The sequence below is a fragment of the Perna viridis genome, chromosome 1 (genome assembly GCF_037379345.1).
Source record: "Perna viridis isolate PV_CMFRI_1.1 ecotype Kerala chromosome 1, ASM3737934v1, whole genome shotgun sequence".
NCBI lineage: Eukaryota > Metazoa > Mollusca > Bivalvia > Mytilida > Mytilidae > Perna > Perna viridis.
Window position 1 is genome coordinate 31,805,837 of NC_142445.1, and position 17,441 is coordinate 31,823,277.

General features: G+C 30.2%; 1 protein-coding gene across 1 annotated transcript; it reads right to left on the reverse strand.

Annotated features, from left to right (window-relative positions):
• Positions 1-618: 618 nt before the first annotated feature.
• Positions 619-17,398, reverse strand: LOC148628382 (kelch domain-containing protein 10-like). The gene is made up of 10 exons (XM_088586423.1): positions 17,166-17,398; positions 16,457-16,593; positions 14,113-14,197; positions 11,329-11,483; positions 10,551-10,693; positions 9,823-9,907; positions 8,426-8,492; positions 6,659-6,706; positions 6,055-6,194; positions 619-5,532 (listed from the first exon to the last, which is right to left on the reverse strand). The coding sequence occupies exons 1-10, from the start codon at positions 17,254-17,256 to the stop codon at positions 5,326-5,328; spliced, it is 1,158 nt and encodes a 385-aa protein (XP_088442549.1). The 5' UTR covers positions 17,257-17,398; the 3' UTR covers positions 619-5,325.
• Between the last annotated feature and the right edge of the window lie 43 nt (positions 17,399-17,441).

Sequence of the window (17,441 nt, forward strand, 5' to 3'; positions counted from 1 at the left end):
GGTCACAAAGGGAACATGTAATGAAGATTCATTCAATGTCAGTCTATGGTATAGGAGGAGTAACGGATAAGTCACTAAAATCAATACCAAGTTTGGAATCTTGTTATACAATTTTATACAGATCAACCAAATAATATTCAAGTTATCACATGAAAACGAAGTAAATATGGACGGCAATGGCAATACAAACAACAGCTCCATACCATTGAAAAATTGCACACGTAGATATGTGCTGAGTTTGAATAATAACGGGTCAATAACTTTTTGAGTTAAGTAGGTACCCCTGCGAAAAACAGTCATGAAAAATGGCTAATTTCCAAATGCTTAAAATGTAGGAAAAAATTGTCAAATGTGTCCATACGAGAAAGCATATACCTTCAATGTATATAGAAACATTGTGGAAAGTTTAAATTAAAATTGTTTTATAACTTTTTAGAGTAACAGAGTACACTAAGTTTTATCCCTCAGCAGGATGGACAGGTGGTCAGAGTGATGCAGCTACTTGATCTTTCACTATTGGAAACCCAGATATAGACTCAAAGTGACAAGTTGATCATGTTGTAAAAAGGCAAAAAATTGAGATAAACTCAAACTAAAATACAATAATAACAGTACAACTTCATTTTTAATTCTTTATTAGTGGGTCGACTCAACAACCAAAAAAACTGTATACTTTACATAAATGGTTAATCATACCTATATTTTAAAATCATCAATAATTTCTTAGACACTAAGTCCCAAAAACAGTATAAATTCAAAAAAAAATCTGTTCAATGTTGTGTTATTACTCAAACCAAATTAATAGCTGACTGTTTGGAGACAACTTCTCCCAAGTCTCAAACACCAGGTTTCAGTAATGAACATCTACTTAGAAAACATGTTTAAAAGTAGGTTTTTAATATCAATATTGACTAACAATTTAAATATCCTTCTAGAAATGTAAAAACAACAATTGAAGCCTTGAAATTTGCACATTTTTTGGGAGTTATTTTTTGTTCCTCTTTGTTTTCTTCCCTTAAAATCTTTTCGTGTTGATCTTGGCAGTTCTAAATAACTACAGTCAGTTACATCTAAAACATAATGAAAAGCCCTAATGAGCTAACATCACATAATGAAATTATTTTCCAGCCATGTAAGTGATGAGAACTTTTTCTCGAGCATTACACATATTTATATAATTTAACAAGTAGCCTCAAGATTGAAAGCAACAAAGCTTTACAAATAAAACCATTATTTGGTATGTCTAAACAACAATGGCACAAGGAAATTGCAAATCATAAATCCACACCTGTTTTAAATTATCAAGAAAAGAAAAAAATATTGACTTCATTGGAAGACAAACAATATTGCATAGAAGTAAACATAGCAGTACACAAGTACAAGAAATCACTTCAATGTATATACAATGAGCATACAGAAGGTGAGGCAAAATTTGAATTCCTTACAAGAAAATGGCTCTAGACTAGTAGTCAAGTTAGCTGAAACAATTGTGAAACATATAATTTTCTGGTAGACAAATTTAGAAACTGTAATAAAATCTCAAATCCTAAAATTTGTAGCAATATGTGATAGCAACATCAGGAAGCAAAAATGAAACAAAAAAGGATCACTATGAACAACTTTTTACTTCAAAAGATATGTAGTTACTTTTCACCCTAAATTCATTTTTATACATCAGGCAAATGGAATAAGAATTAACACATTTGATATGAGGTATACTTAGATTTTTAAATAAATTAAGTGCACTTAATCTCATCATTTGATTTATTTTTTTTTTCAATTTAAAATATCTTACCTGCAAATTGAAAAAAAAAATAACTATTGCATGTATTCATTTTTTTTTTAATTTAGAGTGACAGATGAGATACTGGGAAAAATCTAAAATTCCCAATGCAAAAGAAAACAAAGAAAGAAATCACTGTCATATGGCATCAATTCATTTGAAATTGAGAGTATCCTCCACAAGTCTTATGGTGAAATCTTCTAAAAAGTTGAAAAAGTATTGTAGTTTTCTGTATATATATATACATTATAAGCCCAAGAACAAACCAAATCACTAGATAAAACACATGTAAACACAACAGAGAGAGACTACATATGTTGTAAATAGATGTGTAAAAAATGCCTTATTTTGAATAAAACTCTAAATACAGGAGGTATGTACAATGACTAGAAACTTTACAATGTTACAATGCTCATCAAAAAGTGTTTGGCAAATTTTAAATCTCATTCATGAATGAAATTTGTAATGTTCATGATGATGAAGATATTTAAGAGTGAAACAAACATTGTATCAGAGAATATTTTCTTATATCATGTTTAAGAAAAAATAAATTATAAATTGAAATTGTATACTTCCTTACAAAATTGACATGAACTACTGTAAAACATTTGTAGATTCCTTCTGAAATATAAAATTATAATGACACACCATGACCTTACCGACATTGTAAGGTGTTCATTTTTTTTAAATCAAGCGAGATTGATGTAAATCATATATGTCATTATACATGTACAGTAAAACCTGTCTAAACCAAAATCCTTTGGACTTTAACTGGGTCTGGTATAAACAGTGATTGTTTTACCAAGATTCAAATTACACAGAAATTGATATACACGGATTTCTAAAAGTGTGTGGTTGAGAAATGATTTTGAATTATTCAGGGTTTGGTAAAGACAGATCTTAACATATCACCTCTGAAAAATCAAAACAAAACAAAAACAAATTCACAAACTTGTAAAAATATCTATTTTAAACTGTATCTGCATGGGTCTAAACGGTTTTTACTTGTTTGTCCTTTACATGCAGGGAAACATATTGTCTTATCTTTTGAATCTGAATAGTTTTTTCTTACAAAAGTGCTTGAAGTGCATGAAGTTTTATGATGTTACCTTAAATCTGAATTTTTTTCACAGTTGTTTATTTTTGAGGTTATACGTGTTTGTTTATAAAACTTTCTTACCCTGAGAATTATAAAGTAGATCAACCTTTATCAATATTGGTTTAACTCTTTTGTTTTAACTAAAAAATATCCCAAACTTTTTACAATTTATGGTTTTTAATTAAAACAATCTATAAATTGATAATACAAACAAATAAATGTACACATATAGTAGAATATCATAAAACATGTCATACTCTTGAGTATAAAATGTAAATGTGAAAGACACAAATTATTTCAACCATGGTTAATGTACACAGGAAGTTGGAATTAGGTGAAACAAAAACCAAAAAGACTGCTCATAATAACTGACCATAAATTAACAACATAAAATTTAAAGGAAGTAGATCATTACCTTTAAAGTCTGTACGGCAGTCTTTAGAATTATATGTTTTCAGGTTTTTAGAACAGTGTCAAACTTATTTGCAGAATTCAAGAACTGCTGTAAATGTATTAATTTTCACTATTTTTTTTACATTGGACAAATAAGCATGAGAAATAGTACCTGCAAAATGCATTTTTTACACTTTGAAATGCATATCATTTTTCATAAGTGTAACTGATATTCGTGAATATGTTCATTTGACAAAATCCACAAAAAAATAATACATTTACAGTATTTGACAAACTGCAATAATAGTACCAAAGTATGTGAGGTATCCTGATGTCTGAAATCTGACGGTGATATACTAGCTCACAATGTATCTGAAATCAAATTGGCAAGAACTACCAATAAAAAACTACCCACCAAATTCCTGTGTACAACCAAAAATGCACCATTTTATCCATTGTGTAATGAATTGTTAATATTATTACAATACTTTAAATGCTACATTTACTTTTAGTAAAACTAAAAATAAAATATCATGTTATCTACCAACAAATGGATTTGCAAAATCACTCACTAACAATGGCTTAACAAAAGATTAACAATTAACATATATACATATTGATATAGGGCATGATAATAGGGGTATCTATAAGGAAGACCAGGTTTTTCAAAAGCCAAGAAAAAAATGGATTAGGAAACTCTTGAGAAAATATTTACAATAAAGTAGTTAAGTAGTAAAAGTCAAATGAGAAAAGAACAAAAGAAAATCTTAATTTCCACACACTATAATTACTTAATGTATGCTACCGTAATCAATTACAAAGCATCTTAAATAAAAGTTGAGCATAGATTTTAGAAAGCACCTTAACAAATTTCATAAAAAATCATAACTACATTTTCTCGGAATGTTAATACTTTGCACAGTTCAGACTTTTTGTAGAAAACTACAGATTATTAACTGATGTTAATATTTCATTTTTTTTAATAAATCAACTGAAGTGAGAAGGAAAACCTGTGCCTTAACCTACCTCTAAAATGAGACTATTTCCCCCAAGAAAAAGTCCTGATTTTTTTAAAATGGCATAAAAATTTTCCTAAAGAAGATAAAATATTTCCTGAAGAATAGGGACTGCAGATGCTCTGAAACATAATGAATGCCTCAAAATCATTCTGTCAGAAGTGACATAATTCCCAAATGATGTATGCAGTTAGGAAGTGATTGTTTGAACTTTTAACACTGATGCGCAACATGTATTTTAGGAAGTCTCACATATCACTATTGATCACCAATATTACAACATAGTGGTGCAATATAATAAAAGTCAAATGGAGTACCAAAAGCCCCATCCCTCACCAGCAAAGCCTAAATCATATTATTCAAAGTTATTGTTCAAAATCATAATTACTTGTAGGTTTTCTTCATTATTCCGTATTTTAAAAAACATGACCTATGCTTTAACAAGAAAAGATGATTGAATTATTTTTTTAAAAAGTAAACAATATCACTGAAAGTAAGAATCTGAGAAGATTTTATATGCCACAACAATGTGTTAGTGACCTGACTCCATGTATACTAGGCTACTTTGATTATAGAATTGTCTGTTTTAATGTTAAGTAATCTAACCCTTATCCCATGATGCAATGGATATAAAATCTGAACTAAAGTGTGTTCTTATGCAAACTGCATGACCAAAACAAACATACATTATATCTTTCATTAAAATGTCAAGGATGAAAAATTAAATTACAACACTTTGAAAAAAAAACCTTTGAAACTGGAAATCGATGTGGAATGCAATTTGTAAATACAAACAAAACAGATCCTAAATAATACAATTCTTATTGAACAACAGTTAGGTTTCAAATTTGTTAATATATAAGCAATTAATTTAAATGGCAATCTACAACTTAAGAATGTCATAAAAACTAATTTTGAATTCAAACTTCAACTCCACGCATTGAAAAGCTAAATTAATATAGGATAAATAAATTGGTTGAGGGATCCATAGCTTTACTATGAGTTATGGCTCTGGTTTTCTTTACAAGTGGTTGCTACAATCTCTCTATGTAGTGTAGAGGTATTCCAATTTCAAACAGTTCATTTCTTTGTTTTTGTAGCTTGGCCATGTCTAATGTTGAACACATATTTTCCCAACACAATTCTTGAAGTGAGGGTATGTTGAGCCAGATTCTTTGAACACAGTTTGTTCTAACATTGTCTACTTGTGTTACACCACCAAATACATACAAACAACCATCCTGAAATTATTAAAAAATCTAAATTAAAAGAACAAACATTATAAGACTTTACTTATTGCATGTACATAACATAGCTATATGAATGTTTGATTAAAAAAAATAGTATTGCAAACATTTGCCAGGTGATTTCAACATTAAATTTTGATTAAAATGCTACTCCATATTTTTCTGAGGACACAGTTTATATCAAGTTTTGCCAAAGTTAACTGAAGGATGTTAATTCAAGAATGTTTAGTAAGATGGGAGAGACATGCAATGACAACCTTGAGACATACATATTAACCCAAGTGTTTTGCTCACAGGTTTTCAAGGGTTTGTGGGAGGGGGTTATTGGATGTGATATGGAAAATCTGAATCATATATTTTAACACCTAGATATATTATTTACTTAACATATGATAAAATGTCATCTATCACACCAACCCAATGTAGAAGTTAACCAAGATCATTTTAAATTACTTCCTTTCCTTACTTAGGATTTCCTTAGGTATTGATCTATGATAAAATTATAATCTTTCTTACTGGAGTAACATCAGCAGAGTGAAAGTACACTGGTAGATGTAAAGAAGTCAATAATTTTGTCCATTCAAAGGTTTTCAAATTCAGTTTCCATATATCATCCATGATACGAACTCCATCAAGTCCACCACATATGTATGCCTCTGAAATAGATAAAAAATGATTTGTGTGAAGGTATTATACTGTTTGTTAATCTTCATGCATCTTTTGTGAAACAAGGCATGCATATTCTGTTATATTCATGACATTTTCTCCTACAGAAAAAATCTATCAAAACAATAGACAGTTTGTTTATAAATTTCTTTCCAGTAACATTGCTTATGTCAATTAAAAAAAGATTACTGATTTTGTGTATCTATAAACATTAGATTAAAAACTAAATGTCTATATCCAAATTTTATTGCCACCCTCATTCTAATTCTTATAATCATCATTCACCACATTCAAATGGTAATGTTTGTAGATAATCAAATATATACAACTGCATTTTTTTCACAAAAAAATATCATGCTGCTTGTATAAGATCCTCTTTCATTAAAACTATCAACTTAACTGACAGATTCCTTTAACAATTGTGACATGGTTTACTTTAATTCAAAAGGTATACCATTTCTATATAGTGTACAACTGTGACATTTTCTTCTTCCAGGGAATCCTACAAAATCACAATGAAAAAAAATTATGCAAGTGATAAAATGAGAAATAATAAAGCAATTTCACAAATGAACCATCATAAACAATATGAAATGGCTTAGTAATTAAGAACTGGAATCTGTAATAAACAGGCAAAATTCGAAAATGAAGAATCATGTTCAAACAAAAAAAAGTGTCAAAGGCTGCAGAATTGTGATGAAATGATAGAGGAAAAGTGAGTTTACTCCCTTTGATGATCAAATTGCGATGCATTTCATATAATTTATACACTGAATTACTGACACTTAAAAAAGAAATGATTGCCATTTCTGCATTTCATATAACATTTGGAATTAGATTTCATCAAAGACTTTTGTATTTTTTTCCTCCATGATTCACCCACTGTCTGATTCTTACAGAGAATAGCGCTTAACAATATTTTAACCTATTCAAAAGAAATCATTAGTCTTAAAGCTTACTTTCTGACTTAAAAGACAGCAGTTTCATATTTTAGGTGACAAATTATAACAGTGAAACATCAATTTCAATTATATTATATCCAGAAAATGTGAAAAAAATCTGATTAATATTGGAATGATTTTGTGCACAGAACATTGATTGTACAAAGAGACACAAATTAATAAACAAGCTTCACAATGTGCAGCTTGATACTACTGCAGAAGTCGAACCCTGAACAGGTAGAGCAAGTATAGAAACACCATTCAAACCTGATACATCTTTGAATTTTGAATACAATTAGACATTTGACTCAGAATAAGAATTTGACGAGAATCTAAGTGGTCACTTTTTAGCCCCTGGTTCCAGTCAAAACCTCCCAAATCAATACCCACCTTCCTGTAGAAATATGGCACCTTGTGAAACAATTTCAAAGTGATCCAATAATTTTCAGTCAAGTTATCATCCAGAAATAAAATAATAACTTGTTTCAGGCCCCTTTACGGCCCTTATTCTTACTTGGCTCTAGTCACAACTAAAAAAAATCGGAGACTTCCTTTTGTGGTATAGCACCTGGTAGTAAAATTCATATGGGACATTCACTTTTACTTAAGTTATTATATGGAGTGATACAGGACATAAGGAAAATGTTTGTTTTAGACCCTTTTCTGCCAATAATACCAAAAAAGTTCAAGTCTTAAACCTAAAATAAATCCCAGCATTCTTTGATAGTATGGCACCTTGTAATACAATTTCAAAGAGATATGTTCACGACCAGTCAAGTTATTGTCTGGACATCAGGAAAATAAACATTTCAGGCTCCTCTTTTTTGCCCCTAATTTTAAAAACATTATAGTCTCAACCCTCAAAGTCAATCCCAGTCTGATCATCATGGTATAGAATATTAGGGAACAATATCATCGTCAAATTCTGTGAAATACAAGTTTTTTGTCTCTTTTCAGCACCTTATTCTAAATCGTAGGTCCATAATCCCAAATTTAAATCTTACATTCCTTTTGTGGTTTTAAACCCTGCTATAAATTTTTATCCTGATTAACCAGCCAATATTCAAGTTATAGAAAGAAAACCAAGTGTCTACAGATGCCGCAGACAACAACAAGGACTACAATGCCATACCGTTATACAATCCCACATTTTTTGTGGTCCTTTAAAAAGTGACATATTTTGAGTGAAGAAATATGAAAAATATTTTGTCCATGTACTAGTAAATCCACTCATACCTCACAAAAAGTCAATAAATGGTTAATAACAACTAAAATGTTACCATGAATTTTATCAGATTTTGTCTGGATTTCATGCCAAACGCCACTCTCTACTTCATATGAAGGAATCTATAAAAAAAAAATTGGTGTACTTTCACCATTCTCAATTTGCAATTTACTTTACCATTTTGCTTCACTTAAAAAAACCTTAGATGCAGAAAGAAATTCTACTTGAATCATTTTCCAGATACATGTATGTAGTAAACTACAGACCAACTTAGTTCTATCAACCAGGAGGCACTAAAAATGTATGCTAGGTATCACTAGATATAAAGAACAGTTAATCCTCCACGTATTTTGGCATGAAGAGAGGAGCAAAAAGTGTAATGGTTAGAAATTCAACCAGTTCAAATATAAATTTAGAATCAGATCAAACAAATATTGGACATATTCTACGGCCTAGTGAAGACAAGGTTTTTCTTTTGTTTCATTCAGACTGACTGATGTAGAAATAGATAGATGTTTCAATATCACACTCTCTTATAATATTATACTCTTATCTTTTAAAGTCACAAATTACAATTTAACTGTACATGTCACATAAAATTGAAAGGGTCATGAAAAATCCATGATGCTCAAGCATTCATTGAAATTGGAAGAAAATGTTGGACGATTTAAAACTTAACAGGCTCATTAATTAATTGGTAGTGGATAGTATTTAAAATCTCATATCACATTGGTAAATATTTTACTTTTACATAAAGAATTTACAGTTTTCACAACCATTTTTCTACATTATGGTTTTTCTTAAATGTTTTCAGAATAAAAAAGAACTAATTTTACTTAAATGTTGTGAAATACCACAAGTTTAGGCCAGGGTTATTTTAAACCAGATACTTCTTTGTTTTAATGTGTCACATAATCCACAATTGACTAACATCCTATGTACAAAATTATCTTTTATAGTTTTTTTTTTTTAAATATATATTAACACCAGTTCTCTGTAACTACCAACCAAACGGGGGAACACATGATTAGATTTACATGAAACTTTCTTGAGATCATCATTGTGGTTATCTATAGAAAAAATTCAGTTACACATATAATTAAAAGAACTTGGTTACCAAGGTGATGCAGGATTTCTGGAGTTTTTATATTTGTGGGCATGTATTTATTAATAGTATTGAAAATATTGGTTAATAGCACTTTTATTGTATTAAGCTGGTTTGATATCACATTTGGTAGACATTTTACATTAGTAGTACACAAATTGATTTATCTGTTAAAATGCTAAATATTTGCAAAGACACATAACTGTATACCGTTTTTTTTTCAACGGAAATTTTAAATCATTTATTGAAATAAAGATAAAATTACAAATTTATGTAAGAGCCATGTATGGAACATACTTACCTATTTAACCTCTTAACAATTTTGAACTTTGAAATATTGTACATACCTTGTCAAGGGAATATGCTGTGTGTGCTGTTCCTCCACCAAACACATACAACCTGAATCCATCACAAACCATTTCATGTCTATATCTAAAATATAAACCAATATAAAATCACAAAAAATCATTACCTTTCAAAATTATAAAGTCTCTGTGTTATGAATAAATATTGGGTAATTCCATCCATTACCAACAAAACACTTTTAAACCTTTATTTATAGGGAGAAAATACAATGTGTATTTAAGACTTTCACATATGAGATTGTTGAATAAAGTGGTACACTTATCTAGTAAATTCTATCCATAATTATATGGAATAACTGCATTTTGGTGTGAAATACAAGTGTAAAAAGGAGTTACCTCTCATCAGCAATATCAGAACTAAATATATCAGAAGAACAAGATCCAAATAAAAATAGTCTACATAAGTACCCATAAACAAACTAAACAAAGGCAGAAGTGAAATCAAGCACAAAGTGAAAACTTTAATTTTTACATACGAGCAGAAAAAGTACCAGATTTCTCACAAGCATGGCATGCCCATTCTGTTTTTTTTTAAATTAAAGTAAAAAAATATCTTTGACAGTAATGATAGTCTATGACATAAAAAAAACAAATGAAACATTACTTTCACTAAGTAATGAAACAGACACTTCTAGACTAGGTAAAAATAAACTTAATCATGTAGATGTTTTGGAAGTTTTATCAGACTTAGCTACAATACAAGATCTTACCTGCTATCTGGGGTATACTTTGACAATACTGGTAGGTGCTCCCATAATCCAGTATGGATATCCAATCTGTGTAAGTCCATGTTATAGACAAACCCTGTGGTTCCCCCACATATATAAACATGTTTGCCTACATTAGCCATTGCCTATAAAATAGATGAATCATTCAAAAATTCTGTGTAGTCAAGACAAAGCATCAGCAATGTCCTAAATATATAGGGGATCTGGAAAATGAATAGTTCAAAATTATTCAGTTGGAAAAGGTGTATTTAGGAAATGATGTATGCTGTCAGACAGTAATTGTTTGAACTTTTACGGCAAACACATAGTATGTTGTATAGGAAGTCTTGCATATTCCCACTGGCCAAAACATCAATTTAACAACATAGTGAGAATAATCAAAGCAAAATGTTATATGAATACAACTACCTCTGTCTCTCATGGGCAAAGCCTAAAAATTGTATTAGATACTACTACTAATGCTGTCATCATTAGTTACCATGTGCAAAATGTATTAGAATTATAAAATACAAAACAGATCATCAATCTCTGTAAAAAAATTATATGTCATTAAAACATGTGCTGAAAAGACTACAGAGAGTGATTTAAATTCTTGAAAGTTATTATCTGAAAGGCAAAGTAGGAAGTTAATTGTGGAAAAAATGACTGAAATTTGATCATGTCTCTGTTTGAGGCTTTTTCCCTGTCTGCTGAAATAAAATAAATGTAAATTTTTAAGACTAAAGAATTTATTGAAAAAAAAGCAATACATTGTACATACATGACCATATTTTTTCTGTGGTACATCCCCATGACATTTGACATATCTCCATTTAAGTGTGTCCAAATTACAGGTATAAAAGTCATTACTACTGCTGTGACCAAAGGGAACACCAGTACCACCAAAATATAACAGGTTTCGACCATATCTTACAGCTAAAAATACATAGAAATATGACTTAACATTACAAATTAATAATATTTTGAAATGGGACTATGGAAACTAAAATTTATGATACACACACACTTACATAATTTCAAGGTAAATTAATATACATAAAGGATATAGATACAGTTAGTGAACATTTAACATGTACAATCTGAATGTACAAACATCAGAAATAAGCAATTCCAGCTACAGAATGAAATATTAGTAACAGTTATATATGAACAATGTATATTCTTATTCAGTAAAATATGATATAAATTATTTTTCCACTGAAGATGGTAAATTTTTCATCTAACCATAGAGAGTGGATAAATATTCTAAATCAAGAATAGACTGAGGAGAATTGGTTTCCCCAATAAAATCTGTAGATAAACTGGGAAAATGTAAAATAGAAGGAAACCTTTCACAGAAATAATCAAACTACCAATGGTTAGAAAGTCATCACCGGCTTAGATTGGGAGAAATCTGCTAAGTATAGGTGAAATAATCAAAAATTCATAATATCCATAGCAGGGGCTCCTCTGGCTTCCAAAATTCTGTCGCAAGAAAAATTGCCAGCTGCCAATTTTTGTCACCAATCTTCAGAAATTGGGGAAAACATGGGAACCCAAAAAATGACTCTTTTTTAATTTGACAGTAAGTTACGAGTAAGCTTGGTCAATTCATCAAAACAACCTTCATTCATGACATACATGTACCCCAGTTCACTCTTGATGCATGTATAGTGGTTTAATCTGTTTCTGGTGCCACCTATTTCTGGTACAATAAAAAATTTTGACTTTTTTGTAATAAAGATCAGGGGCCTGCATGTGTGGATTATACATCTTCAAGATCAGGTCATGTTTACTGACATATTCAAATCAGCTCAACATCCCATATATGGCAAATTATTCTTTTCATATAAGCACACCATAAAAAGCCATGTATGCATTCAAAATTAGATTCTTATTTTAATATTGAGTTTCAAACTACAATAAAATAAACAGAACTGATTAATGGTCTGCTATGTAGGAGACATTCCTCACTAACATTAGATGATAATTAAATGCATGCATGACCAATAACTTCACCTTTACACAAAAACCAGGTTAAACAAAAACAACAGTAGCGGCATATGATCCTTGTCATTCATCCATTTTTTAAGATGTCAGAATTTACATTCATAATAATTTTTTCGACATTTGATAGAAAATTATCTAGGCTATGTGTATAGAAACAAAATATGTCCATCATTTGTGGTTTTGAATTTTTATCGTGCGCTTGATATTTTGATACCGGAGTGGGGTTAACCTACTATATAAAGCAGGTTTTTAGCTCTAGTCTTAGCCAGAATCTAAAACAATTAGTAATTTTTGAAATATAATGCAAAATAATATATGGGTGGTACTACTCAAGAAATCAGTGTTTTATTTTATCAGGGACTTTTAACTATTTTCAGATAGTCCCTGATTTTATAAAAACATGTTTATGTTTGTCCTTTGTGGCCTTATTAAATATATCTTAAAATATAAATTTGATTTTTTATTTATAAATATTTAACATTCATAAAACTTTTAGCAAACTACCATGGCCCATTAGTGGTGTCCCGTTTTGTTCTCTCTTTTTTTTCTTATACTCCTGCTTGATATCTAAATATTATGACTTAATTTTGGTCAAGTATGCCTTCAGTATTTTCTTATTTATATTGGGGAATCCCATTTCTATTCGTTAATCCATTTTCCCACAAAAAAAAAAACACATGACCACAAGAAAAACTTTCATGTAAACAAAAATCATCCATTTTTTTTATCAACTCTTGCATTTCGGAGTGTTTTGGACACTTCATGATGGGATAATCATTGTTAATTGGATTTAATATATTAATGGTTTGATTAACATTACATTACATTTCCCACAATTTATGAATATGTCTGTGATTTAACTTCTCTAAATGTATAAATGATTAATCACTAGTTAACGTTACATACAGTAAACACATGAAGAAAACTTGATGCAACTTCAACATATAAATTCGCCACAATTCTTTTATAAGGTAAATCTGTTTCTGAATGTATCACATGGTTTAACATGGCTATAAAGCTTGTGTGCACCCACATGCACATAATGATGTGAATTTTAATTGACTCAATAACATATTTACATCTGATTAACACAACCCATGAAGATAATTAATTAAATGAATTGTGAGTCAAGGTCACCTGATCTAATTACCTTTGATTGGCTTCAGTTGTAAATTGGTTATGGTCAATTAACTTTGACCAAGTGACAAATCATTGCTAGACTTTCTGTCAATTTCATTATACAAAACTTAGGTGTCAAGAAAATTGCCAACTGGTTATTTTTGTCATCAGATCAAATAAAAAATTGCAAGTTGCAACATTGACGAAGCCCAGTACAGTCCCCGCAAAGTTGATAAAGTCCTCTATTCTCATTTAATTTAAAACATTTTGCACTTACCTTCTCAGTTTCATTAAATGAATTTGGTACCACAAGTGATGTCTTAAATAAGTGCTCTGCGTGTACACAATTATATGAAGAGCACAACCAAAAACCTCATTTTAATACCAATAAGTGTGAAGGCTTTACAACTAAATTTATTATCATATGTATACAAACCCGCATGAGATGCCAATTCAGTTGGCATGCCTCCATCTGTGGATAACAATGACCATTTCTTTGTTGCAAGATTAAACTTCCAGAGCTATATCAAGAAAATAATATGTTCTACCATAATCAGAAAAGTATGATAAAATAAGAATAAAAAAAATAAGAAAAGTAATTATAAGAAATCAATAATTTAATCATCAATAATTGCAAATGACATTCAAAGTGCTGATAGCACTGGCAGATTTTGATTCTTGTGAAAATTGTAGCATGAAGAAAACTTCAAAGATTATATGATGTTAAATAAAACTGTGATCATAAATTACACTTTAAATACTATTAAGAACTGTCATTTTTCATATGTATAAGCTGAGGGTTTATCCAACTTCACACACATTTACATATTTTCCTCCAATTCTTCTCTTTCCCCAATTTTAAATCCATCACAAAGTTAATGTCCATTTACATTCAAAAGCTATATTAAAACAGACTATTTATCCTACATAACAATATACTTAAATAAAACCAATATCAGCTTAAGAAAATAATTTCCTTAACACAAGATTTTCAAAAACTAGACACTTATATCAATTTGAATTTTCCCGCCAAATTTAATTGGTTAAAATCACTGCTCTTCACTTCCTGTTTATAAATGGTACAATATTAATGATAGGATGGCTAATTTGACTAAGAAATGTGTTAAAATGAAAATATTTAGCACATTCTATCCTTCCAGACATTACTACAATAAACAAATTCACTAAATGTAAATTTATTACTAAATATCTTTCAATGCCAAAAAGGAGTCCCTCAAATCTTGAGTTGATATGAAGACTAGATCTTAATTTTATTTGCATAAATAATAGAATATTGAGTTGATAAATTGCCAAAAAAATATTTACTTGTTATAAAAGAAGTATTGAATGATATGAAAGGAATTACATTTGGAATATAATTTTGTGCAGCGTTCAGAAATGCATGTAGTAAGGAAGTTCCAGTGATGGACCACCCTTACCAAACAGAAATGTTTGCTGTAAGTTTGCGGCACACACGTCTCAAATATGCGGCAAACAATTTTGTTTGACACAATGTTTGCTGTTTGTTAGCGGCTTGCAGCAAACATTCTGCAAACATCGCAGCTTTTAGTAGTTTATAAACCACAAGTTTGCCATAATTCATCGTCACCATTCATGTTTGTGGTAACTACACTAGAAACTTAGTCAAATTGTTTAAACTTCTGGCGATGTTTCAGTGAACATGCACCGAAAGATCACCAGAACTTTCAAATTCTTCTGAGCATGATCAATGCTATTATAAATTTGAATCATGGAAGGAATTAAGCATCTGAGCATTTCATTTACCATTCTGTGTATTTATTACCTTAATTTGGATGCAGTATGCAATCAAACAGTTTTTACATGTACTAGTTAGAAGTAGGATTACCTGCATTGCTATAAAAGTAGTTATGGTAAGATTTAGATGCAGTTACTACTTTCATTTGTTTTTTTTTGTCTTATTTGTATGTTTGCTACAGAGGGACATGTATAGATTTCTATGTATGCATTATAATGGTAGTGTAATTGCCTATTAATGTTATCAAAAACACTTTTTTATCTAAAATCTGAAAGAATGAAATCTACATTTCAAAATTTAAAAAGTGTTTCAGCAAAAAATGAGTACACAAATGTATCCATTAAGACTATACATTAATCAAGTAACTGATTACTATCTATATATATAAAATTGCATTAATCTGTGTCCTGAAATTTGAAGAAATTAACATTTTTAAAACAATGTAATCGAGAATTTGGCAAAACTGCAATAGTAAATTTTAGATGGTATTAGTATTGATTACTTGAAATCTAGCTAGTACATGTAAATGAACCTTTATTGATTAGTTATAATTGCCGTAACATAGCAGCAACCCAAATAAGGCTATCAGTGTTCACCGCAAACTTGTAGTGAATCTCATTTGCATAACAATACATTTTGTAGTAATGATGTTCACAAAAACATCGCAGCTTTCTATATTAGGCTATGGAGTGTTTGCCGCAAGTTTGTGGCAAACTTCATTTGCATGGTAAATTGTTTGCAGCGAACTCGCAGCAAATATTTGATGCAAGTTTGCAGTAAAGTTGCCTTATATTTGCGGTAAATGTTCGCAAGAGAGCCATATTTTCGGTAAGGGTGCAGTGACATCAGATATTTTGATCCTAAAGGATCAAACCCCCACCCCCCCCCCAAAAAAAAGAACTGAATAAAATACCATGTACAGTTACAAGCATGGTTTTCTTGAATACATACATACATGTACATGTATAATACACATGTGTACATGTATACATACAAATATTACCTCTTTAAATAACGGATAGTAAGTTTCATTGGAATTTTCAACATCTCTGAAACGTGGATTGTAGCCCCCCAAAACATACATATCACAACTGTCAACAACAGCACGATGTCCACTTCTTGGGTACAGATTGTTAGCATCTGAAATAAAATCATTGAAATCCATTTATAAGCACTTTTTATGTAAGAGTACTGAACTGGACAGTAGGGCTTTATTCCAAATTTCCTCTGATGCTGCAGCCATCCTCTTCATTATTTGGGTAGTGATATATCAGCTCGAGGATCAGAGATGTGCTGTACAAAAAGTTGGAGATTTAGAGGTACTGTGGAGTGGTATCAAAAATAGATATCAAATTTCATAATTATCTATTAATTTCCATAATAAATGTCAAAATGACCTGTTGATTTTTACTGAGAGAATGACATTAAGTAATCCCTTTTTGGATTCAGTGTCCGGAGCTGTTTTCTGATAAGAGACTAAGGTGCTCATGAAAGGGTCATCGTTAAACGATGTCACAATAAACAGCATAAAATGAGATTTAAAAAAAAAACATAACTGTTTGATACACTATTATCACCATATTCAGATTTTCTTGTTACTATGTAAGATTACGTAGTAACTCGTAATACAACAGACTCGATCCTGGTTTGTCATTTGTTTACTCGCCTAACACGAATTAGACTTGCTCGATCTTATATGTTTAAAACTATACCTATTTCATTTGGATGCACATTTTCATTTTCAGTATCTTCGTCCTGGTCAATTGGACCAACTGCTTCAAACTTCATAACTTCCACAGCCATCCCACTGTCTGTTTACTTTTGACTTACAAGCGTTTAATCAAACATACCAGTGATCAAGATTTTACGATAGACATTTCGACATTAATGTGCTTGGACCTTATGATAGTTTTTCTTTTCTTTCTTATTTCTTTTCTTCTTCTGTTTTTTTTTTTTTTTTTTTGCGGAAATGGCCAAGGGTTTTTATA